We start from the raw sequence: 24,280 nt of genomic DNA, 5'->3' as shown, positions 1-24,280 counted from the left end.
TATATATATATATATATATATATATATATATATATATATATATATGCACAATACAATAATTTAATTAATTAAATCGATTAATAAAGCCTGTACTAAAATCACTGGTAATTTCATGTGTTATTCATTTTGGTTTTATTTCTGTATTAATTTCTCATGTATTTTGTGTATATTTTTATATAGTTTTGTCTGTATTTAATTATTTATTTGTTCGTTTATACCAAAGTGAATTCATTAATACTGTGTCACTATTCATTTAAAACAAAATTAACAATGTGAATAAATAGATAAACGTACATGTTTATGTCAGATTCTGTATATCTTTATTCTGTGTAAAAGATCATTTGCATAAATTTAAGATTAATGAACCATTTCTTCAAAATCTTTTTGTAATTATTTTATAATCAGCTCTAACAGAATTTGAGCTCATAAATTTGACAAACTGCAGTATTTGTACTGGAACGATGTAGCCTAAATATTTTTTGCCATAGCTGTATATTAGTGTAACTTTCCCTTGATGAATAAAATTTATGATACGGATGAGCAGAGGTCATTCAGATCAGTCTGTTTGTTTGAAATCAAATCCCTCTTAAGGTGCCAGCTTTATTATGTTCATTGTTGAAAAAGCATTTACACAGGTTTTACACAATGTGCGTGAATGTATTTATTTTCTGCACAAGCCAACTCAAAATCTGGAAGAAAAAACAAACAAACAAACAAACAAAACATAAAACAAACAAAGCAAATAATTAAAGACCATAACATGTACAGAATCAGATTTCTGAGTGTTAATCCAACATCCGGTTAATAAAGTCTTCAAATTATTTCCAGTGTAACTGATTTCCCCGGTGAAATTTAATTTCAGTTTGGAGAAATCTATGTTTGGGAAACTTAAATGTTACAGAACAATTCTTTAAGCAACACATGGACAAGGCTGTCCTTCTCACTTCCTCAGGTTTTATTTCATTCATTCTTCTCCCCTTCAGACATTCATGGCCAGCAACAAAAACTGTAGAAAGATCCAAACAAAAACATTGTTAAACATAGAAAATAGGTGCATTTTAAATGCATTTGAATCTATTTTAAATACTATGACATGTTTTAGCCTACTTGTTGAAAGTTCATGTTCACTTCTCCTCTGTTTTGTGTGTCCAGGGCTTGGAAAACGCCTATAAAATATAGAAAGCAAACTGTTTAAAAGACTCATTTAGTAATTTCCCAGCTTTAACACATCTGTTTCAAGATTATAACCAATTAATCAAATGAGTATTAGTGGAGATATAATCTTAAACCGTGCTAAATGTCAGTAGTGTCCGAGAAGTCTATGTAATGATGGAAATTTCGACTCTTTTCAGTGAAGCATATCATTTGGCTCAGCTCACCCAAAAGAGCCGACTCTTTGAGCTTTTACATGGCTCATTGCCATTTTTTAACAAAAACTCTCTCTCTCTCTCTCTCTCTCTTTCTCTCTTTCTCTTTTCATTTCGGCTTTTCACTAGTTCAGGGGTTACCACAGCGAATCAATTTTTTAAAACAAACCAAAAAATGATGAAAACGGCTCATACATGCGAGTCGGCTCTCGAGGTTCAACTGAAAGAATCGGATTTCCAAGAATCGAATCGTTAACAAACGACACACCACTCCTGCTTCGGCGGAATCAAGTTGCATTTTCTAAGTAAAAGTGCAACAAAACGTGGTCTAATATAGTGATTTTTACGTTTGCCAACGTAATAAAATTTTAAACATAATCTGTGAAATCAATTTCCTTCACCTGTTTCATAGCTAGTTATTGTTAAATAGCATTAACCGAAACGCCAGTTTACCGTCGTGAGAGCAGCTGTTGCTAGGCAACAGGGCAATACAGGCACTGACTATCGCACATATGTTAAATTTCTAAGAAAGACCGTTTTAATACTATATTGACAGTGGAAATAAGACAAAACTGTCAGAAACATCAACATTTTCCAGAGATGTGTTGGAAAATCGATAAGAAAAGACTCCATGTGACTAAAAACACCCTGTAATTGCACTTAGCATCAGCCGCTAAATTGATAAACGCCAGCATAACAAAATTTAAGATTTTATTTTCAGTTTCTGACTCCCACAAAAAAGGGAGTCGTTCCAATGTAATCTAGGGATGAATGTACATTATGTTTAGTGTGAAATGCATATAACCTTTATAGTTAGGAAAATGTTTATACAAGATTTTGTAACCATTTCATACTTCCTCCCTTCTTCAGGGTTCAAACTTTAGCTCGCCCACATTTACTTACATTTCCACGAAACTGACTTTGCCCATTAAAGCCTGCTATTTAAAAGAATTAGTACCAGATAGCACTAAACTCACTATGGGGTTTCTCTACCCTGCTGGAAAAAAAAAACAAAAACAAAACAAAAAACCCAATAGAAACGATCACAGACATTCTAATGGTTTCCACTAGAAATACCATTACAAACCATCAGCTAACCATTAAAACCATTACCATTACCATTATTGGTCCCTAAAGGGTATCTACTAGACATAGCATGCCACTAATAGAAAACAACAATTACCAGTAGAGACCCACAGGGACCATTACAGTTTCCATTAAATCCATTACAAATTATATGAGGGTTTCTATTGTTTGTTTGTTTGTTTTTCAGCAGGGTATTTTAAATACATTTTGAGGCAATATGTGACCTTAATTACACTCTACCATGTGAACGCAGTAGATAAAGTTTCAATTGAGTTTACAGGTAATGAGTTCATCATTAATTTGAGTTTCAGGTTACTCACGGAACATGTTCTCAAGTCGGACGATGCAGGTGAGGTAATCGTCGAAGTCGATTTCATATCGCTCATCCCCAAACCTCAGTGCTAGCAGCTGAAGTAGTTGATTATTCAGTTGCATCCCTGTGAAAAACAATTTTCATGCGAGTTATTAACAGTGTGAAAGAGCGTATGAGCTTTCTATGAAGCAATGACTGACAGAAGTCTGTAGAGCCAATGAGATCCTGAAGCTCGTGGCCAGAAAAGTGTACAAACAATACCCAGAGCATCTGACACTGAGACTAGACTATAGAAAACCTTACAAAGCCGTGTGCCTCCCAGACATGCTGCAAATGCAGATTTCAATTTGGCCGATGATAATATTGGGCTGGGGTGAAAATTATTAGGGATGCGTTACTAGCATTTGTGAATATTCAAATTGCTACGATACTGAAATCAGAGCAGTGAGTATTGCCTGATACTTGATACTGAATCCAAACATCCAAAATATTAAAGACATCATACTGGTGTGCTTAATGACTATTTAAGTCTCCATGCAAGATCCATCCATCTTCTATACCGCTTATCCTTCAGGGTCGCAGGAGGAACTGGAGCCTATCCAAGGGATAGGGGAGCACTGGGCACAAGGCGGGGTATCAATCACATACACATTCACACACCCATTCATACACTATGGACACTTTCAGCCTACAGCGCATGTCTTTGGACTGGGGGAGGAAACCGGAGTATTTGTAGGAAACCCCCGCACCGGGAGGATAACATGCAAACTCTGCACACACAGGGCGGCAGTGGGATTCGAACCCCCGACCCTGGAGGCGTGAGGCGAACGTGCTAACCACTAAGCTCCCCTGCAAGATCCATGATATGTAATAATATTTTAGTAATAATATTTGAAAGAAAAATGCATTTATTATTTATTTATTTACATTTTTATTTTATCGTATTATTATTAGTGTTGTAATTGTAGTTGTATTAGTGTTAGCTCTCAACAGACTGTGTGCTCACCTGCTGCCTTGAGAGCAGACCGGAGCTCGTAGGTGGACATCCGTCCACTCCGGTCTGTATCGAACGACAGGAACAGCATCTGCAAAGCAGGTGGCAGATATTTGACAAAGCATGAAGACACAATTTGACCTTTTCCACGAGATGATTTTCAGTTTTATTCTGACAATAGACTACTTACAGTTGTCTGTTCTATTAAACGAAGATGTATGCAAACAATAAAATGGCCGAGAATGCTTAACAGGGCTGTTTCTGAATATCTAGTTGCCCTTGAGGAGCCCCGCCCACCCTAATTAGTTAACTGTTACTGACTTCAAATACAACGCATGACGTAGTCCTGTTAAAAGAGCGGCAATTAGTAGCAATATATCGCTAATTGCTTATAGCATACTGTACTCTGTAAAGACATTGCTTGTAACAATAAACGTTTTGGGTTCTTACCATCCATTTCTTCAGCTTTTCCCAGAAGACCTTAAACTCCTGAAACTCGATCATTCCCGAGCAGTCCACCTTTCCTTCTGGTTAAGGAAAACCTGCCAAAATCTTAACACCTTATACATCAGCTATTTATCACCTGGCTCCTTTTCATTGTGCTGGAGAGAAGCCGAGGTGAAGGCAATGAAATAACCAACGTCAATTCATTTAACTACACGGTCTTAACATGAGTATTCTCACAAATAACTAACAGCATCAACGTTTTTTGTATCTGCAGTTCACGTCCCATGTACCATGAACCGGCGTTAGAGGATACATCCATCAGGTTGATGATACTGTGGCAGGTATTCAGACTCACACCATCAAATTTAATCTCTTTCCCTGTTATAAATAAAGACACATGAAGCTTTGCAATCAAGGGCGTTTACCAGTTCAGCACTAAAGCAGAATGAATCATGTCAGGTTGAGTTGCGCAGTAGTTTAATAAAAACAGACTCACTCCTGCTGAGTACTCCGTTTAGGACGTCCTGCAGCTCATGGGCGCTGATGGCCTGGTCCTACAACCACACAGTCATATGGCGTCATATGGCATTTACAACATGTAAAAAATAAAGCCTAATCACACCTAAACCCTAACTCTGACTGAGATGACATGAACATGAAATACACTATCAAGCCGGGTGCAAAGGAATTCCCAGATTCATCCGTTCAAATACTATCATTACGCGGTCAGTTTTTAAACCACTCATTTATATCAATTACGCACAAATTTAATGAAAACGTGCGATTTATTTTTCTTTTCATATTCATGCCTTGAAATAAAACGATTCAAAACAAATCCAAAAAGGAACACAAATAAGACTAGCCATTCAATTAAGACAAAAGGAATGGCGTCCAATCAAAAGAGAAAGAATTAGTGTGTCTATGATGGCAGGTGGGCTGCAGTGGATGAGCTGCATTACTGGAAGGTTTATCTCACGTCGCGTTTTCACCTCCTCTCATCGAGTTTTGTGGGTGTCACTAAATCCGTTAACGCACTTTGCACTTGGGTGATTGGCATTAATCGACATACACACGCAAATTTGAAAAGGAAAAGTTGGTAAACCTGGCAGGAATATTTAAATAGGTTCGGCCTACGAAGAACCATTTACACACAAGTTTACTAAAAGAGTCATAAATGAGTCCCAGAGTGTCAGAGAAGATTTCACATTAAGGAGTTGCTCAACATAATATTTACCTATTAAATAATAATTCAAAAAAAGGCAAATCTTTGGCACAAGTTTGCTGTCTTACCGAGCCAGCGATCTGTTCAAACAGCTTCCTCAGGCCCTTTTCCTCATCACTCTCCTTCTCAGGCGGAGTCGGCATTGGCGGCTAAGAACGAAAAATGCCATTTTTGTTTACATTCATAACCTATAACGTGACCGACGGTAAGTGAACTGATCGGTCAATATGTACGACTTGAAATATGATCGGATTAGGAGTACAGTGAAATGTAGAAAATGTATAAACAGAGCATAAAACTAGTCTCGATTTGTACTTTCTTTAGTCTAACCTTTAATCTATCAGACTTAGTCCTCTAGACCTCCTCTGTAGGGAGATCAGGTCTATAGTGTAAATAACGAAAAGAAAGAAAACGTTGAGGTTAAAAAAAGTCACTTACGTCAGGCAGGTTAGCATCGACAGTGGTGCCCATCTCCCTGTTCACACACAGAGCATTTGATCAGTATTTTAAGTTCAAACCTGACGGTTAGTCCATATGCCTTGTTTAACACAGAGATAAGATTGTATATCTAGTGTATAACTGTAATCATCCACAAAACTCAGGTTGTTGTCAAGTGTGTTACTATTGAATGCAATGTATTGAATCAAATGCCCATGTGGCCTAATTTATGACAGGTTTAAACCTTTAACAAACACATAGTATATATATTATTTGCATACTGATTGAGAGTATGGCCTGTTATTCAATACTGGAAAGAAAGAAAAGAAAAGGAAATGCAGGTAGAATCAGTTACACGGAGTGATCGGATACATACAGCGCTCCGGCTTTGGTCTCGGAGAAGATCCGCACGAGGAAGTCAGCCTCCTGGTGGGGCTGGAAGGTGGTGGGCACCAGCAGGTAGTTGCCCGGTGGGAGGGTGAAACGCTCGGACACCTCACGTGTGTTGACGTAGGTGCGGCTGCGTGCTTTCGAACCGTTAAAGCGGAAGAAATCCTTGTCTGCGTGGTCCTCGTGATCAGCGCACTGGAGGAAAAACAGAGATAAAGACTCAGACTTCCAAACTCCTCACTTGTTTATCCAGAGCGCAGCAGGGTGACTCTCTCACGCTCTGACCTGATAGATAGCGAAACCGATGGTCTCCAGGTCCAGCCCTTCCTTGCGCAGTTTGCGTCGGTTCTTCTGCATGAGGGCCACGATGACGTTGCACTGATTATCTTTGCCCGGTTCCTCCAGCTTCAGCTTGAACTGAGGGTTGGTCCAGAAGGTGTCTAAGGAGAAAACAGACATGTGAAGTTAATCAGGTGTTAAACAAAAGGGGCTGCAGCCTCACCAACACTTTCTGGCGCAGGATACCACATTACCATGTCTTTCTCTAGAGGGGGGCTAAGGGGAGGTTAGGATGGAGAGTGTGGGATTGAAGGGAGAGGGTTGGCGTCCTTAGGTGGATGGAGGTCTGGTTGAAGTTCACCAACATGGCTTTTACTAAACTTTTTGGATTTTGTAATCGTGGTATATCATCACACCTTTCTTTACAACCCGATCCACTGACCCACAGTGTGTCTGTTTTGCTCACACGCCTGGACTTTGGTTTTTTCAAGGATTCTTTGGACAGTTAATGGTTTTAGCGTTCTAAATGGACTCTTCCTTTACTGAAAGGGAAAATCTCAGTTGTAGGGCTTTACAAACCAAAGAACCCTTGATCTAGATTGGAATAATTTGTCCTAACGGTTTGGAAACTGAGGTCTGAGGTGTTTATAGGGACAACCTTGTGGAACATCTGAGAGTTCCTAAGCCCTGGATTTGGAAACTTGGTCTTGAAAGTTGCCCTTGAGGTCCTTCCCACCGTCTGTCGTGTTACTATTCGCATTGAGCACTGCCTTCCTATGCAGCAGCTTTCAGGTTTGACTGATGTGCCATGACCTCCTACTGCTTTCTGAAAGAATAAGAAGTGAGAACTTACTTCAAACTTTGCGCTTACCAATGTAGTTCCTGCAGCCTCCGGCGGTAGAGCCCCGAATCCAGCTGCCCTCCAGTATGTTCATGACCCACTTCTTCTTGGTGTCATCTGTCAGGGAGTCCGGAGTCAGGTTACACAGCTCCACTTTGTCGTAGTTCACCTTGAAGTCCTCAAACTCCATCCTGTTACACAACAACTGGTGTATTCAATTCTGCGGTACACAATAATGGACTCAAACCGTGTTGATAAACCCACTTCCTTAACGATGATGGCTATCGACACTCTAGAACCCTTAAGGATTCAGTTGTCCCTTTGGGGGAAACCCTTATCAGAAAGGGCTCTGTGCTACATTTAGATTTGCTTGATGCTTTTATCCAAAGTGTCTTACAATTGATACAACTGAGAAGAAGTTGCAAATTAAGGGGCTTTCTCAAGGACCCAGCTGTGACAGCTTGGCAGTGATTTAAACTCACAATCTTCAAATCAGCTACCCAAAGCTTCAACCACTGAGCCACCACTTCCCCTAGAACCCTGGAGAGCTTTTATCAAGCTGAGAACTCTTAACTATATATATACATATATATATAAAAATAGAGGGTTAGTTAAATAAGTTATTCAGGGCCAAGGTTGGAATTAATAAATTGTACTTGATTGTACTTGGTTTAGTTCCATGTGGAATATTTCAGTTATGCACTTCGATCAGAACAAAGCAGGGCTATCACACTGTATCACATTCAAATCATCTGTGACCAAGAATCAGAACAAAGCTCATACCAGAACTCTCCATCATCTGTGGCGTTTTCCAGCAGTCTGATCTTATCTGCTTTATCAACATTATTCCACTCTCTGGATCTGCAAGGAAACAGGAGCGCATTGGAAATTTAATATTGATTTACAATTCATTTCCATGTTGTGTACTGTATCCTAGATGTGTGATTAGGTCCGAGTCTTCCCACGGCGTCTTAAAGAAATACAAACTGATCAGCCAAGACCTGTTTGGTGTCAATAATGAAGCTAAAAAGTTGCTTTAACTGACACTGTTAAGCTCCGTAATCAATTTTTTTTTCCCGATTCCACTTTTAAATTGCAACAGTATTAACACCATTATAATGTTTTCAGTATAATCTTAGATTGGGAGGCGGGGCCTATTAGGTGGAAAGATACCAAAGTGCACTGATGAATAAATTCATTGTGGTTGCTCCATAGTGTTCCACTATTCAGCTAAACCCTTCCCTGTTTATAGATGACAGGAAGTCGTAAACCACATCAGCGAGACTGTGAGATATCACTGAAGAAATGGATGTGGTTGGAGGCAGAGTGTTTACAGAGAATTTGGAAGAAAAAAAAAAAGTCAGGTGAGACCTGATGTCCATTATTTGCTAGCTACATTAGCTTCGTAGCTCCATTTCAAGACTAAAGAAGCAAACATCTGGCACCAAATATGTCTTGGCTGATCGATAATTGTCAGATTATATCTTTAAAGGCAAATGTATATTGTTAAAAAAAACAGTGACTTAGTATCTTTAGACATCTTTTTCGCACTGGTCTTTGATTTATGGTGAATTCATGATTAGCATGGTCGTACTTATCGCTCCAGGGGCCGTTCCATTCCACCTGACCCCAGGGGTTTCTGATACGGATCAATCGCACTTTTCCCCCTCTGTAGTTCACCTGAAGAAAAGCAACCACACAGAGAGGGATTGAGAAAAGGATTCAAGCCAAGATTCAGAGGCCATTTAGCACAAAATTATTTTACTGTAGACGGTTTATAAGCTTTTATGCATATGAAGCGTGTTAGCTACATATGCAGAGCGATTGGAATGAGAGCTGGTGTAATTACCTCTTCCAGGCCTGTGATGGAGTAGGCATGACCTTTGACCAGGCCTGTGGAAGTCTGAGCTTCTGATTCAGCTGAGCTGGTGATCTAGAGAGAAACAGACATGCACTTAAAATGAATGTTTTTAGTTGTTGTTGATGCTGGCATTTAGCTTTTTTACATGAAGATCCAGCATCTTTCTGGTTCATCATCTGAACCCTGCAAACACGTGTTTCCTTATCAGGACCCCTTTAGGAACCGAAGAACCGTGAACTATCCGATGATAGAGTGTATACTCAAGAGTGTTTAGTAGTGTGGCTGCAGTTACACTATGATCTATGAATTTACCGGAATTTTACATTCTCGTGCAGCTCTACACTCTTTCAAAAGAATTTTTGGTTGTCCATGAAGAACATGAACATGCACCCCGTTTGTTAAAACTTTCGCCTCATTCTTACATCAATGGAGCAGCCCAGCATGGAACCTCTATCCAGCGCCTTCTTCAGGATGACGAAAAGGTCTGCGGGAGCTTTCTTTGTCTCGTATGTTTCTCCGACTCCACCGGTGAAGTCCTCCATGGCCTCCAGGGTGCTGCCTCCCTTCAGAGCCTCATAGCTGCCGTTCAGTCTGACATATAGACACAGACACAGTGCAGAATAAACTATAGCTCGGAACCACAACCCTTAAAAATACAAGGGACTTAAACGTGCGATCGTTTCCTAATAAGGTTCATATTTAATGTCGTGGCCAGAACCTGCAGTACAAAACGGAATTAATTGGTGGCTGTCGAACATATACATGAACTTTCCTTTGTGTCTAAACTGGGCGGGGCTATTCTGAGGTAAAGAAACTCTTGTGTATGCTTTTCTCTCACCAATCACAAGGCTGTCCTTCAACAAGCTTTTATTGATCCCCTGTATTCACACACTCACAAGCCAAAGCTAACTGAGCGAGAAGAAAAGGTGGGCAAGTAAAAGCTAATTATAGAGCTACAGAGCTGACCTACTGAGTGAAACCTAAATAATAAGGGGGACGCAAACTAGCAAACGAAAACAAACCTAGTAAGCAAAAGCGTTCAGGGGAAAGCAGACTAGCGAGAGACCTGCTGAGTGCTACTTAGTGAAGAACAGCTAGCCTAGTGACAGAAAGTTAAACTGATGAGTGCTACCCCAGTAAAAAAAAAAAAAAAAAAAAAAAAGGTAATTTAGGAATTGAAAGCCAACTATCAAGCCTAGCAAATATAACCTAGCAAAGAAAGCTTGCTAGCAAGCAAAAGCAAACCTAGTGAGAGACCTGGTGAGTGCTACTTAGTGAAGAACAGCTAGGCTAGTGATAGAACGCTAGCCTAATACATAAAAGCCAGCTAGCAAGCAAAGGCAAATGCGATGCAATTAGTGACTGGTATGCCAGTGGGAAAAAAAGGTAATCCCGTCCTTAAAAGAAACCTAGCAAGCGATAAATAACCTAAGATAGCTAACTAGCAAGTCAAAGCAAGCCTAGTGAGAGAAAGCTAACTTGGAGTGTGTTACCCCAGTGGAAACGAGCTAATGTAATAATAAATGAACGCAAACTAGCAAGTGCAAGATAACCTAGCGAAGCAAGCTAACTTGTGAGCAAAAGCAAGCCTAATGAGAGAAAGCTAACCTAGTGAGTGCTACCTCAGGGAAAAACGTTATTCTAATGTGTGAAAGCTAACTAGTGAATGAAAAAAGGCCTACTTGGCGTAGGCCTTCTCCAGCAGTGCGCTCCAGAACTCGTTGTTTTCGGCTGAATGGAGGAACACCAGGCTGTTCCTCACACACGGCAGCCTGTCGTCTATAACCACGTCCAGCCATCGGTTATGCTGCCAGAACTATAATAGACACACAAACACACCAGTTTATTCAGTCGTTCATTTATTCAGGTATTAAACGGAACATAATGCCGAACCCCGGGGCTGCCGAGCTTCACCTGGAAGTGAAAGATGCCAGCGTAGCCGAGATCAAAACTCTGGTCAGGTGGCACGACCCTCGTCAGGATCTCCTTGTGCAGTGTCAGTGAGGCGATGGCTGCTAACAACCAGCAGTCTCCTACACACACACACACACACACACACACACACACACACACACACACTACAAGGTCAACATCTTTCTGGAGTTGTCTGTCAGACATCAAGACTGTTTCTATACTGCTTTTAAAACAACTGCATGGGCACAAGGGATAAGATGACACTTAGGAGAGACTAACGTATCCAAATGTTAACCTAATCTCTAGTTTATATAACACAAAAAGTGTAGGATCAATAGCTTCTTATTGGCTTTGGTTCTGTGTCATGCTTCACTGTGAACCTCTGAGCAGGACAAAATGCTCAGAGAACAGAATATTCCGTCAGAACACCTGAGCTGTCCCGTAAACCAACACAAAGACAAGCAAAGGGCACAGAACTGATCACTACGCAGTTAAAATCTGATCCTGCGTGTCATTTCACTAATCCCTGCTGGACTCATATAGGACCAGCGTTGCGTTTTTACTTCTACTACAGCAGAGTAAAATGGAAATCTATCAAACAAGCGGCGAAGGATAATGCTCAGCACGATGCGACCACCACCGCGCTTCACTTTAGGGATGGTGTTCTCAGGATGATGAGCAATGTCGGTTTCCATCACATGTAGCGCTTTGAGCCAAGGAGATAACAGTTCAAATTTGGTTTCATTAGAGCAGAGGACATTTTCCCACATGTTTGCAAACTCATTCGCCTTTGGAAAATTCCAAATAGGTTTTCATATGGCTCGATACTCGTTCATAAAGCCCAGTGCGGTGGAGTGTCCAGGCTATAGTTGTCCTGTGAACAGTTTCTCCCGTCTGAGCTGGGGATCTCTCCAGAGTCCATAACTCCTTCAGAGTTACCCATGGCGTCTTGATTGATTCTCTGACTAATCCCTTCTTTTGGTAGACGGCTTCCTCGAGGTTCAACGACTCGTGGTTGTGCCATCGTCTTTCTATTATGGATTCACCGGTACGTGGTGAGACACTGAAAGCTCGACTCCATTTCACTCATTATGTCACTTCTGATGGTGACTAATTTAGGTGTGACTGCAGTACTTACACACTCTCACAATTTTTTTTACATTTTTTATTTCTAAATTATCAAATGCTAATTAATGCATTCCAATATTATGGGCTATTTTGTATAGAGTGATATTCCCAAGTCAGTCCATTTCAGTTCTGGGTTATAACACTAGAAAATGTGGAAATGTTCAGGGGGGTGAATACTTATGCATGACACGTGACAAACTCAAGGAAAAATGCTACGACTGGAGATGCGAACCCACTGTGGACGTGATCTATAAGCACGAACACCACGTATGGGAATGCTGGAACATTACGAGGCAGCCATCTTGGAGCTCCAGTGTGAAACTGAAGGTGGATGTCGGACGTCTTCAAAGCGATACTTCGCAACGTATTGAGTAACGAACGTATATATTAACAATTAAACACTTATACAGTACATGCAATGCTCACCCAGCTGTCCTTGACATATGTCTGTTCTGTCCGCTCCTCCAACGATGAACTTAGGATCTTTGCAGATTTCCTACATTAGAGAGAGAGAGCGGAGGGTTATGCGGGAAATGTCTAAATGGTGTTAATGCGACACACTGGAATGCTGTTAAAGCGCATTATTGTGAGGAGGGCAGGGAAGCTGTTTCTGCAAGGTGTGGTCACATTTTTACTGCTGTAAGCAAGCAGTGATGTAGGGGAAAAAATGACAGACTGTTTCCCTCTCTCACACACACACACACACACACACACACACGTACACACACCTCCACGGACAGGTGAACGCCTGAGTGAAAAATGCGGTTCAACTATCATGAGCATGCAAAGGGAACGTGTGTGTGTGTGTGTGTGTGTGTGTGTGTGTGTGTGTTTTGTATCTTGGTAGGCACCAAATGTCTCCAAAAGTATAGGAATATCTGACAGTTATGTCTGGTCCCCATTTGCCTGGTCCCCACAAGGACAACGGCTTTTAGAGACTTGCAGAAACCGCTGCTTTCAATAAAAATAAAATAAAAAACTACGAGGTCTAAAAGGTTTCTTTTTTTTTGTTTGCCGAGGTTAAGATCAGGGTTAGATTCAGGCGTGACATAGTATTTATTAGCCGCATTCATTGTTATGTGGATGTAACGTATGCGAGTGTGTGTGAGTGGGTGCGTTAATTCCAAATCAATCTTCGGAATGATGAAATAAACCCATTAATATACAATCTAACGAGAAAACAAACCGGCACTGCGTTCCTGATTCAAACTTGCCCAAGCACGCTGAAGAAGAACTTCACCCAAAAAAAAAAAAAAAAAAACCCAAAGTATTGCCTAGCATTTTGAATATGAAGTCTCGCTAACTTGCTAGCGTTCTTTCCAGGCGTGTTAGCGTGTGAAGAGGTGTGCGTAAGTATTCCTTTAAACAAACATGCCTTTATTTTTATTATTTTTTTCACATCCAGTCTAGTGCGTGAGATCCGAGATGAGATTTGCGAAACATCACTGAGACGTTCGTCGTGTTCATCACACCCGCCGCGTGCGTCCTCGTGACTCAACCGATCATCGGTTTACACTTATGTGTAATTATGTTTAAAAAGACGGCTTAAGGAGTCCGTTCGAAGGATTTCTTTTCAAAGTACGCACAACAGAACGGTGTTTGTTGACAGCCGAGGAGCTCCTGACTTCACGCTACTTCTATATGAAGCGCTAACTGCAATCTCAGAAATGATCGAATCTTGCCAAATCTATACATGCTGCATTTTTTCCTGGCCGACTGACCGGACCAGAAAAACTCGTTGACGTAGTGAGAGGAGGAGGAGGAGGGCGAAAGAGGAATGTACGTTGTCTAATTCACTACAATCCATAAAGCTGTATGAATCAGAGGGTTGAGCGATAATCACGCATATGTTAGAGACGCAGTAGGTAGAGATTAACATTTACATTCATGGCATTAGGCAGATGCCCTTATCCAGAACGACTTCGAAATCGCGTACTGTAACAGTACCTACTGCATTCGATTCAGTACCTGCTGCTTCTTACAGTACAGTACGTACTCCATCCATCCATCCATCTTCTATACCTCTTACTCCTTTCAGGGTCGTGGGGGAACCTGGAGCCTATCCCAGGGAGCATCGGGCACAAGGCGGGGTACACCCTGGACAGGGTGCCAATCCATCGCAGGGCACAATCACACACACACTCACACACCCACTCATACACTACGGACACTTTGGACACGCCAATCAGCCTACCATGCATGTCTTTGGACTGGGGAAGGAAACCGGAGTACCCGGAGGAAACCCCCGCAGCACGGGGAGAACATGCAAACTCCGCACACACAGGACCACGGTGGGAATCGAACCCCCGACCCTGGAGGTGTGAGGCGAACGTATTATAAACGTGTAGCATGAATACAATCTGATCTGGACATACTACATCCGCCATGTTGGCATTGTCAAGTGACATACAACTTAAAAAGAGCCAGTTTTGATTCGCGCCAGTCCCATTGCATTATGGGATAGCGCTGTGTGAATCGCTTCCATACAGAAGCAGTAGTTCACCCGGGTATTTCTCGCCTACTGTTTTATGAATATTGAGAATTCGGACACACTTCTCCTTTAGCGTACTGCTTGTCGCCTGCTGTGTGGTAGGGTAGTAGGGACATTCGGATGCAGCCATAGAGATTGGGTTGGTAGACTTTGAAGTATTCCTAAAGTAGGTTCATTTTCTCAATATACACATCTACTTAGGACTCGTCCATTCAGTCAGTTGAAGATTACATCATGATGTTTTAAAAGCTACAACGTGTCCACCTATCTTTAAGATTGTTGGAACCAGTGACGCAAGATAAGATCATGCTTTTGATGAGTTGTTTCAATTCACATGATCGATCCCTAGTTCAATCGTGAGCTTGGGTTACTGCCTGTCTGGAGTTTTGCATGTTCTCCCCGTGTCAGTACTGTAGCTTGTGGATTAGTGACAATCCCAAGCCCTGTGGCGAGTGTGGATGAGTGTGTGAATGAGTGTGTGAATGAGTGTGTGAATGCGGTGCCCGGCAATGGAGTGCGTTCCAACAGAAAGGCGTTCACCCTATCATCCGGAGATTGCGCGTATGAATGAAGATGATGCCACCGCCGTTTGTAGCCGGGAGCCAAGGGAGCAAACTTTGCTGTGCTCTCTGGGTGGGAGGGGCATACTCTATGTCCCCTGTCAATCACAGCAACACAAGGCATTCGTAAGAGTCTGTGAGCTCATGTATGAGGAAGGGGGTGGATAGCGCTTTCTTGCGAGTGTGTTACGCCGCCCTGTGATGTGCGAGCAGCAGTTTGAAAAGATGTTGTTGGCTAGCTCCACGTGTCTCAGAGGAAGCACGTGTTAGCCTTCGCCCTCTCTGGTCGGTAGCTGTTGTATGATAGGGGAGAGCTGACTAGTGGGTGGGAACTGACAAGTTACCAAATGAAGGAGAAAACGGGCGGGAAAACCTTTTTTTTTAGCCACAGGAGACCCAGATTTCATCCATTTAATAGTACCGTTACTTTTTGAGTTACTTGAGGTTTGGAATAAAGTCAAACATGCTACTAACTCTCAAAACTTTGATAATGATTGGTTGTGATTTGCATCACTGTACAAACCACCCCACCCCCCCCCCCCGCCCCCCGCCTTGCTATGCTTCACAAATCCATAAGGGGTCTCTGGACACCACTTTTGAGAACCCCTGGTGTAAGCAATAAGGGTCATCATCCCTCACCAAGCTGAATCCTGAGTAGTTGGTAAAACAGTTAGACTCTGCTGTTGATTAAATTTGGATTTCTCATTTATCGTGGAAGGTTGCTGATAACTTAGCTGAGTTTGAGCTGTTGATGGGGTAAGTGTCCAATCAGAGAAGTCTTGGATGGGTGCAGGAGCTAGACACGGGTCCTGCTTGGGCTAAAGCTTTTCTCTCGAGGATCTCCAGGATGTCCAACCTCACCTGTCTGGCACTGACAGTTTTTCAACTACAAGCCCAAAACTTTCACCCTGCACTAGAACCACCCTGATTTAGCTAATATCAATAACATACCAGTCATGTTTTTTTGGCCATTAGTGCTCGAAAAGCATCCCAAATCGACGATTTTACTCAAAACCAAAACGAATCCATTTGTCGGCGATTAACTGAAATATGTCTTGCTCTTGAGAACTGATGAAATAAAAACATCTCTTGATATTGCACTCAGATTCTTGTTGTCTACGGTGCGGCTCTATACGTACCCCGGGTCTCTTCCATTCGAAGTTGACGGGGACGCTCTGGCTGTAGAAGAGAGATGAGCCCTTGGCGGGGAAGTCAGGATCCTCAAACAGCTGCTTCCTCTGCAGGCACTCCTTCCTCAACTGCTCGTAGGTCTTGCCGTCAGCCTGCGTGCTCTCGGCTTGGATTTTGTTGCCCGAGGTGCTGAACAGAGTGGAAGCAGAAGGCATCCTCACACCTGGCGCAGGATATACACACACACACTAGAGCAAAGAGAAGACGAAACGACGGCCTGACGATGCCGAATACGACTGACACAAGCTCACCGTGCCTGAGCCGACTGACGCCCAGCTGTGTGTGTGTGTTTGTGTGTGTGGACAGGCTTGGCAGGTTCTAGAAAAGAAACTGGTTTGACCTCCTGGGCGAAAGTCACCACGCCTGCAGACACTCCCGCTGCGTGAGGCGTGAGCGCTACTATGAGACGTGGAATGCTGTAAAGTTGGTAAAACCTCAATCACATGGGAGGAAACTAGAAATATAAGAACTATTAAAACTTATTTACTGTTTACAGTTGAGTCATAGAGCTTTATTCACTGGTTTCTGATTGAGATGGATCGAAACGGAGTGAAACAGGGATGCACTGATTGAGAACGGAGTACCTGTGTCACACCAGAAACGCCGGATCAGGGTCCTCTCGGATTTGACAGCTAGATGACCATTTCCTGTTTTGATGAGCAAAGACAAGTTTGACATTTCCCTGGTTGAGAGCAGCCAAGAACTAGAGAGATGTAGCTGAGGTTGAGGAACTGTCCGAGCCAGAATTCATACACCATGCTGACACTGCTGAGATTTCTACCAATGGGCTTCCACCCAATCCCGAGCGTTTTCCCGTGCTTCCTGGGGCATGCTGCGGCCACGCCTACTTCGGGGTTAAGTCCGAATACAGATATGGATATTTGCAGCAATAAACAGATACCGATAGTTCCACTGTGATACAAGTGATACAAAAAAGAGGCTCATGCTACGTGCTCACTACACTGTAACCATAACAACGCTCCCACTTACCAGTCCTAGCTAGTTTCTGCTAACTACCTAGCCTATCGTTCGATCTAGTCGAGATTTATTCATTTTCATTCATTCAGATGGAATAAAGATTGGTGTAACTCTAGTGAGGATAATGTTTGCCTTCGCTGCAGCTTTGGAGGCGGAAAACCGAGAGATTTTGAGCTGATCTGTAGGCGGCCGAAGCGAAAGCGGGACGTCGCACCTCGTACTTAAACGTGTCGAATAAACACGTGTTAAACGTTGAGGAAAAAAAGTGTGAAAGCTGCAGTCTGTAATATTTAAAGTGTTTGCAAACTCTTGGGGCAAAAATGCACTAAAGACTCGCTGTATTGCGATGCAACGCAATCTCTGCAATATATTCATCATTTAAAGCTTCCGTTTGCATTTTTTCTGGCCCGGAAATTAGTGTGAATAATCGGGTGCAAAACTAAAGAAGCGAGTGTTAGACACCAAATACTGTATGTTGTGACTGTATGTGATGGGGGTGATGACTTTTGGGCTAAATGACACATTTAAACTAAATAATAATAATAATAATAATAATAATAATAATAATAATAATAATGAAAACACCCCTGGTAAGAAAAAATAGATATATTTGAAATGATTGAGAAATCAGTAGCAGATTAGTATTGGATTGAAAACTGTGCCCAAAAATGATCTTCACTGACTTATGAGCACCAGCAACCTTGCTTTCCACACATATTTCCCAATGACGTATTTACATCTTTATCCATTATGAGAAATCTCCTATTAACACGGTTGAAATTTGGTGTATGGAAAAAGTACAACGTTCAATATACATTTTACCTATAAACATTTCATAAACATCTCCAGACAGAGCCACACCCAGACCAGGACTCATGGACACGCCCAGAAAACGGAGATCTTCCAGAGATACTGACAGAATCAGTTTCACGGCTACGTGTCAGACATGTTTTTCCGCTTTAAAGCCCTCTTCTCCCCGACCTTCTCCCTCCGACTGAAATGCTGCCAAGAATGTATAGCATGTAGCACACGTTGTTAGAAAGGCATCTTCACCCCCATTGTACACTCGCCAAGCATTTGACTTACTCACCTGCATGCTTTCGTAAACAGCCGACAGAAATCACGCGTCTAGTAACGCAGAACTCACGCCAACATTGATTAGCACTGGGTGTGTTGAAAATAATGAAGCCACGCTGAGTGTAAGATTGGGAATAAAGCTTGTTTATGGTTTGAATTAGGGGTGCCAATACTAATACTTTAAATTGTATTATCGTGCTCCGTTTGCTCAGTTTGACGTCATTAATCACGGAACACGTCCAGATCGCTGCGCTGTCAGTTCGTTAGAGTAAGAACATATGCTAACATTACGTCACGTGGGACGTTTAAGCTGTAAGATATCAATTTGGTAAAATGTACGCTGCTGTCGTTTATATCAGGCTTCGGGTTACATTCTTCTGACCCTGAAATCTGCTCCGCCCCCAGCTAAAACCAAAACGTCGAGTCGATTTGCGTCTAAAGGGTAACACACAAAGCCGTACGTTCAACCAGTGAGGTGGGGTGAGGGGACGCTGAAGATCGCACTTCACCTCATGTACAGCAGAGGGCGCTACATATTATATACAATCCGCCTCTTTAAAAAAGGTATGATCCGTGATTACTGTGCTATTTCACACACACACACACACACACAAAAAAAAACCGAAGAGACTGACCATGTGTTAGTTCATGATGGAGTAAGGCGTACGAGAATACTTTACATTTACCAGAACATCTGTAGAGTTTATTCTTCATTCTGACATGTCATCTCTAACAAATCTCTCAACGCAGGTGTTAAACAGAAACATGCCCTAATAGTATAATAATAATAATAATAATAATAATGATAATAATAATAATAATATCAAATAAAAAAAGACATTTCCTTAAATGCAAAACCAGTAATCCCTGTACAAATATATCTATACAAAAAAAATAGATAAAGTTTTAAACAACAAAATGCAACACTAACAGACACTGAAACAAAAACACACACCGTGTTGTGAAATTCAGAGCTTTGTTTGACAATTTACAAATAGCTGCTTGATTGATATAAACTGATACTGAAGTTCACTGGAAGGAAAAAAAAAAAAACACTGATCCTCCATCAGACGTAGACGTAGTGGGTGTATTTAGTGCATCAGAGCGTTCGAGTCAGATCCACTCCGCCCACGGACACGCCCTCACTGCTCCGCTTTCTCCTGCGCCGTTCCGGTGACCAGGAGCAGGTTGCAGGCGCTGAACCGCACGTTAAGGACGCTGCTCGTCTCGCCCGTGTAAACGCCAACCAGCTCGGGGCTGGAGCCGTCCGGAGGCACCGCGCCCCCGCCGTGGGCGTTCCTCACGTCCCAGACGCGCACCGAGTTATCCAGAGCGGCCGAGGCGATGAGCGAGCTGTCCGGGCTGAACTCCAGGCTGGTGATGGCGCCCGTGTGGCCACGCAGCTCCTTCAGCACGCCGCCTGAAGCCAAGTCCCATAACCGCAGCCGCTGGTCCTCACCTGCAGACACCAGATACCTGTGAGGTAAAGAAGAACAACAAATGCACAGGTTAGGTACACATTAATATTATAGGTAATTAAAGTTAAACAGACTTAAAAAGACGCCTGACTGAAATCAAAATCAGCGCAAACGCAGAGTCAGCAATAACGATTAGCAAGCAGCGACACTAGCGGAACTACCTTCGCCTCCTCTAACATGGCTGCCGAAGGTGAGCGAGAAGGTGACTGCAGGCTGACCAATGATCTGACTCCGTGTTTGTTAAGTAACTTTAGAAGAGTAAAGGAAACGGTGTGATGTATCCGGTGTCTGACCTGCCGTCGGGCGAGAAGGCGAGTGCCAGTACGGGGCCTCGGTGTCCTGTGAGCAGGCGCACCGAGCCGCCGTGCTGCGTGCTCCACAGCCGGACGGTCCTGTCGGTCGAGCCCGTAGCGACGTAGCTGGAGTTTGGGTGGAAGCGCACGCAGTCGACGTCGGCCAGGTGTCCGGCGTAGAGCCGAAGCGGGTGAGCGCGGGCCGGAGTCCAGAGCCGTGCTGTGGTGTCGCGTGACGCCGTGCAGAAGTACAGACCACACGGACTGACCGCTACGTCCCATACGGGGTAGGCGTGGCCTCGGTACACGGCAGCGTTGCTGAAACCACGCAGCTCCCAGTACCGCACCGTGCAGTCCTCCGAGCACGAGAGCAGACCTGAGGAGTCTCGCAGGAACGCCGCGCCGTACACCGGGCCGCTGTGGCCGCGCAGGGTCTTCATCTCGCTGCCCAACTCCTCCTCCTCTGTCTGGGTCAGAAACAATAACAAGCGTTATGAAAGTAAAGTCGCTACAAAAAGCCCAAAAGGACGGCCGTCGCTCACCTCCTCCTCCACTAGGTCACAGGCGAGGCGTATCTTCGACACATTGGCCCTACGAGGCCCCGCCTTCAGCTTCCTGGCTCGGAGGCTCCACAGCTTGAGGGCGGAGTTGTCGAAGGCGGCGGCGAGGAGGCGGCTGTCGGGTGACACATCCGCGGCGTTTAGCAGCTGCTCCGTGTTCTCGAAGGCGTAGAAGCAGACCGTGGTGAGGGACGGAGGACCCTCGCGCACACGCCGGACGCAGTCCTGAAGCGCCTCCAAGGCGGCCTCGTTTTGAGGCGGTAACCCCGCTGTGGCATCTACGGACTCCGCCCCTTCTGTCCCATCCATGCCAGACCAGCCGCCGGAACAGGACATGGAGGTGGAGTTTCCTGTAGTGAGCCCCGCCCCGTAGAGCTGGTAGTCAGAGCGCCGCACAGCAGAAACCTCCACCTGTGGAGCAGATATTCTTTAGTAATTTTTACACCTGAGAATTGTATAATATAATAATAATAATAATAATAATAATAATAATAATACTGCGTTGCCAAGACAAAATCATTAACACTGATTTCCAGACGAGGCGCTGTGACCTGTAGGTGTGTGCTGAGCACCCTGCAGAGGGCGCTGTTGTCATCACTCTGGAGGTAGCGCAGCAGGTAAGTGTAGGCCTCATCTGTCAGGTGCACCACATACTTGTGATCCAACAGAGAGCACAGTTTGGAGTTGGAGGCCACGTCCTACAGCACGCACACACAAACACACACACAATTTTATATTAACCATCATTTTAACACCTTACTCTGTGAACATTTTTTATGTTTTTATTTACCAAGTTCTGATCTTATACATTTACTCTACAACACTTAAAACTGTTGTTGTCATGGTGATATGTTCAACATGAGATGTGATGTAAGACATTGCTGTTCTGACAACTGCACTGTGCTCATTGCCATGGTGGTGACTAAACTGTAGTACAAGTCACTGTCGTCATGGTGACGGACCTGAGGTACAGATCATTGTCGTCATGGTGACGGACCCGTGTCGCGGGTCATTGTAATCCCGGTCACTGAAATGTGCCACCAGTTGCTGCTGTCTTTATTATTTTGGAAATTTGACCTGTCTTTTATCGTGTCTGTCGTCATGGCGACTGCACAGAGCTGTGAGTATCTGATGTAAAAGCATCTTTTCCTTTTTGTTCAAGTCACCATCACAACGCCAACCAAGTCACCTGTTGTGTGAGGGACCATGGCGGCGGCAACCCTGTGCTGAAGGTTGTGGGCCTGTTGCCACGGTAACTGACCTGCGGCGTGACGACTCCTCGGAGATGCTCCACGATGGCTCTCTGCTCGGCGTCTTGCTGGAAGGAGGAGTGGAAGCGGCTGAAGAAGGCGTCGACGGCGCCCCTCAGGCCACAGCGTGCCATGTCCAGGTGCAGGTAGAGGAAGAGAGGAAAGAGCACGGCACTCACGTCCCGGCCCAACGGTGCCTCTGCCTCTGACGCACACACACACACACGTGAACCTCCAGCACTAACTCACCCATCCACTGCTCAATTTAACGATCTCCATTAAAACAACTGGCGAACTTGTGTGACAAACACCACTTGTGTGGTTTAAGCCAGGCAAAACCTGTGTGTGTGTGTGTGTGTGTGTGTGTGTGTGTGTGTGTGTTACTCACCCAGCAGAAAGCTGCATAACCTGGAGAACTGAGTCTCGTACTGCTGAGGGTCCGACTGGCACGGAGCTGCGGAAACCACGTTCCCACAGCTGGACTCTGTCTGAACTGGAGAGAGAGAGAAATGATTTATTCAACATGCACAAAATTATTACAGTAGAGAATTTCATTCACGCTCCATTCAGAAGTACAGTCTGTGATTTCAGTAGACGTTATCTGAAGCGGGTCGATTTAAACCAGAACCGAACACACATTTTATATGACGACTATCGGATGTTGACGAGTGTCCCGTATCTCAGTATCTCAGACAGCATGCAAAACGGACAGAGATCAAGATGAAGCAGTGTCTTCGGACCACTTTGCTCGAGTCAGTACCCATTTTCGGAGGGATTAGACCTGGTTCGATGATCTCTGCTGATTATAACAACAACAATAACAACAACAGCACAGCTACACCACTACAGTACCCATGAGGTTGGCTGCCATCTCCTCGGCAGATTGAGACAGCTTGGCCCCTTTCAGCGACCCGTCCACGTCCGCATACTGCCGTCTCTTCAGGTACTGCGCCACGGCGTGCTGGATCTGCTCCGTCCGGCCACGCTTCATCCCCTGGAGAAAGAAAGAAAAAATAATAAAATCACACACTTATTAATCTGGCAAAATGCTGAAAGCCACAACTGCCTAGTGAATGTCAGGTTTATTAATAAGAGTGCTGATGTTTCCTGTACGTTGTTATTTGCATTTTAAATCTCTTACACTGACTTAAAATCCCAGTACCTTATTCAGAATATCTCCTACACATCAAGCAGGATATCTATGTTCACCCCATAATAGTATTCGTCACAGTTTCTTAGCGGTTCGATTCAATGAATCAATGACTCAATGAATCAATGACTCAATGCTAACGTTCTCCATGCTGTTCTCAGCTAAACTACAGCTGAGCGCACAAACCGGACGCCAGCTAGAATATAAAAAGCGTTTGGTGTTCAAAATATAGATAATTAATGCAAATTAAATTAATGGATACAGTACACAAATACCAAATGCAAAAAAAAAACCCACAACATTTGTAGCTAGTACACTTCCGTAGGCCGTATCTCAAATTGCCTCGTATAATACATAACCCACACTAGGTAGTGTCCAGGAGACCGTTACGTCATCCCCTAAATAGTGCGCTGATCAAAGGAAGTACAGAGCGATTTGGTATTCAACCGCGTTACCCGCGAGCTAATCATTCCGCTAGACGCTCGCGACGCTCACTTTATAAAGACGTTTCTTGACGTTAGTTACTATTTTAAGTTGGATGTTTGTTAGCGAGCCGGATACTCACTCTATAGCCGTCTCCTCTCAAGTCAAAAGAGAAAAATAATGGATGGAAAGCTCAACAAATTTGAAAGTTTTCACAGTTAATACGATGCGCCAAAGGGAGACGCCATGACTACCGGCTTCACACTTCCGGTACACTGTGACGCCAAAGACAACACAAATAAGAGTCTTCATGTGTTTTTTTTTTTAAATGTTATTTTATTAACGTATTTTTTTTTAAACCAATTAATTACTTTAAAAAAAGGAAGGGGGGGGGGAGGCATTATTAAATACATTATTAAATATTGAGATTTATCCAGGCAAAACAGGTGTCGATGTAAATAAATAAATAAATAAAACAACGCGACTATAGTTTTTTTTTTTAATTAATAATATACTCAGACAAACCAGATTGTGATTGAGATTTGAAAT

The 24,280-nt window shown here is 43.3% G+C and overlaps 2 protein-coding genes across 3 annotated transcripts; both read right to left on the bottom strand.

Annotated features, from left to right (window-relative positions):
* Positions 1-648: 648 nt before the first annotated feature.
* On the bottom strand, positions 649-16,763 carry capn9 (calpain 9). Its single transcript, XM_053615687.1, has 20 exons — positions 16,471-16,763; positions 12,707-12,776; positions 11,153-11,271; positions 10,921-11,054; positions 9,661-9,829; positions 9,227-9,310; positions 8,972-9,057; positions 8,161-8,238; positions 7,408-7,568; positions 6,543-6,697; positions 6,244-6,452; positions 5,868-5,904; positions 5,498-5,578; positions 4,704-4,761; positions 4,521-4,585; positions 4,211-4,279; positions 3,773-3,851; positions 2,774-2,890; positions 1,108-1,166; positions 649-1,006 (listed from the first exon to the last, which is right to left on the bottom strand). Exons 1-20 carry the CDS (start codon positions 16,675-16,677, stop codon positions 980-982), a joined length of 2,064 nt encoding a protein of 687 aa, XP_053471662.1. The 5' UTR covers positions 16,678-16,763; the 3' UTR covers positions 649-979.
* A 1,941-nt stretch (positions 16,764-18,704) lies between these two features.
* taf5l (TAF5-like RNA polymerase II, p300/CBP-associated factor (PCAF)-associated factor) lies at positions 18,705-24,001 on the bottom strand. 2 transcript variants are annotated; one of them, XM_053616222.1, is made up of 8 exons: positions 23,874-24,001; positions 23,011-23,152; positions 22,547-22,651; positions 22,170-22,363; positions 21,460-21,606; positions 20,891-21,319; positions 20,349-20,815; positions 18,705-20,053 (listed from the first exon to the last, which is right to left on the bottom strand). In XM_053616222.1, the coding sequence occupies exons 2-8, from the start codon at positions 23,147-23,149 to the stop codon at positions 19,720-19,722; spliced, it is 1,815 nt and encodes a 604-aa protein (XP_053472197.1). In that variant the 5' UTR covers positions 23,150-23,152; positions 23,874-24,001; the 3' UTR covers positions 18,705-19,719. The 2 variants fall into 2 exon arrangements, with proteins under 2 accessions (XP_053472197.1, XP_053472198.1); XM_053616223.1 differs by having other exon boundaries at positions 22,170-22,357.
* Between the last annotated feature and the right edge of the window lie 279 nt (positions 24,002-24,280).

The sequence above is a fragment of the Ictalurus furcatus genome, chromosome 26 (assembly GCF_023375685.1).
Source record: "Ictalurus furcatus strain D&B chromosome 26, Billie_1.0, whole genome shotgun sequence".
NCBI lineage: Eukaryota > Metazoa > Chordata > Actinopteri > Siluriformes > Ictaluridae > Ictalurus > Ictalurus furcatus.
The sequence above is the reverse complement of the archived record's forward strand: the minus strand, read 5'-3'. Positions and strand labels throughout refer to the sequence as shown.

What these genes read in the sequence shown, in the direction of transcription:
- capn9 (XM_053615687.1), bottom strand. Translation starts at nt 16,677, where the DNA reads ATGCCTTCTGCTTCCACTCTGTTCAGCACCTCGGGCAACAAAATCCAA. An exon ending in CTGGCATCTTTCACTTCCAG is followed by an intron (nt 11,055 to 11,152) that starts GTGAAGCTCGGC and finishes TGTCTATTATAG; the next exon opens with TTCTGGCAGCATAACCGATG. An exon ending in ACAGATGATGGAGAGTTCTG is followed by an intron (nt 7,569 to 8,160) that starts GTATGAGCTTTG and finishes GTTGTGTAACAG; the next exon opens with GATGGAGTTTGAGGACTTCA.
- taf5l (XM_053616222.1), bottom strand. Translation starts at nt 23,149, where the DNA reads ATGAAGCGTGGCCGGACGGAGCAGATCCAGCACGCCGTGGCGCAGTAC. An exon ending in GAGGAGTCGTCACGCCGCAG is followed by an intron (nt 21,607 to 22,169) that starts GTCAGTTACCGT and finishes TGCGTGCTGTAG; the next exon opens with GACGTGGCCTCCAACTCCAA. An exon ending in GCCTTCTCGCCCGACGGCAG is followed by an intron (nt 20,054 to 20,348) that starts GTCAGACACCGG and finishes TTTACCTCACAG; the next exon opens with GTATCTGGTGTCTGCAGGTG.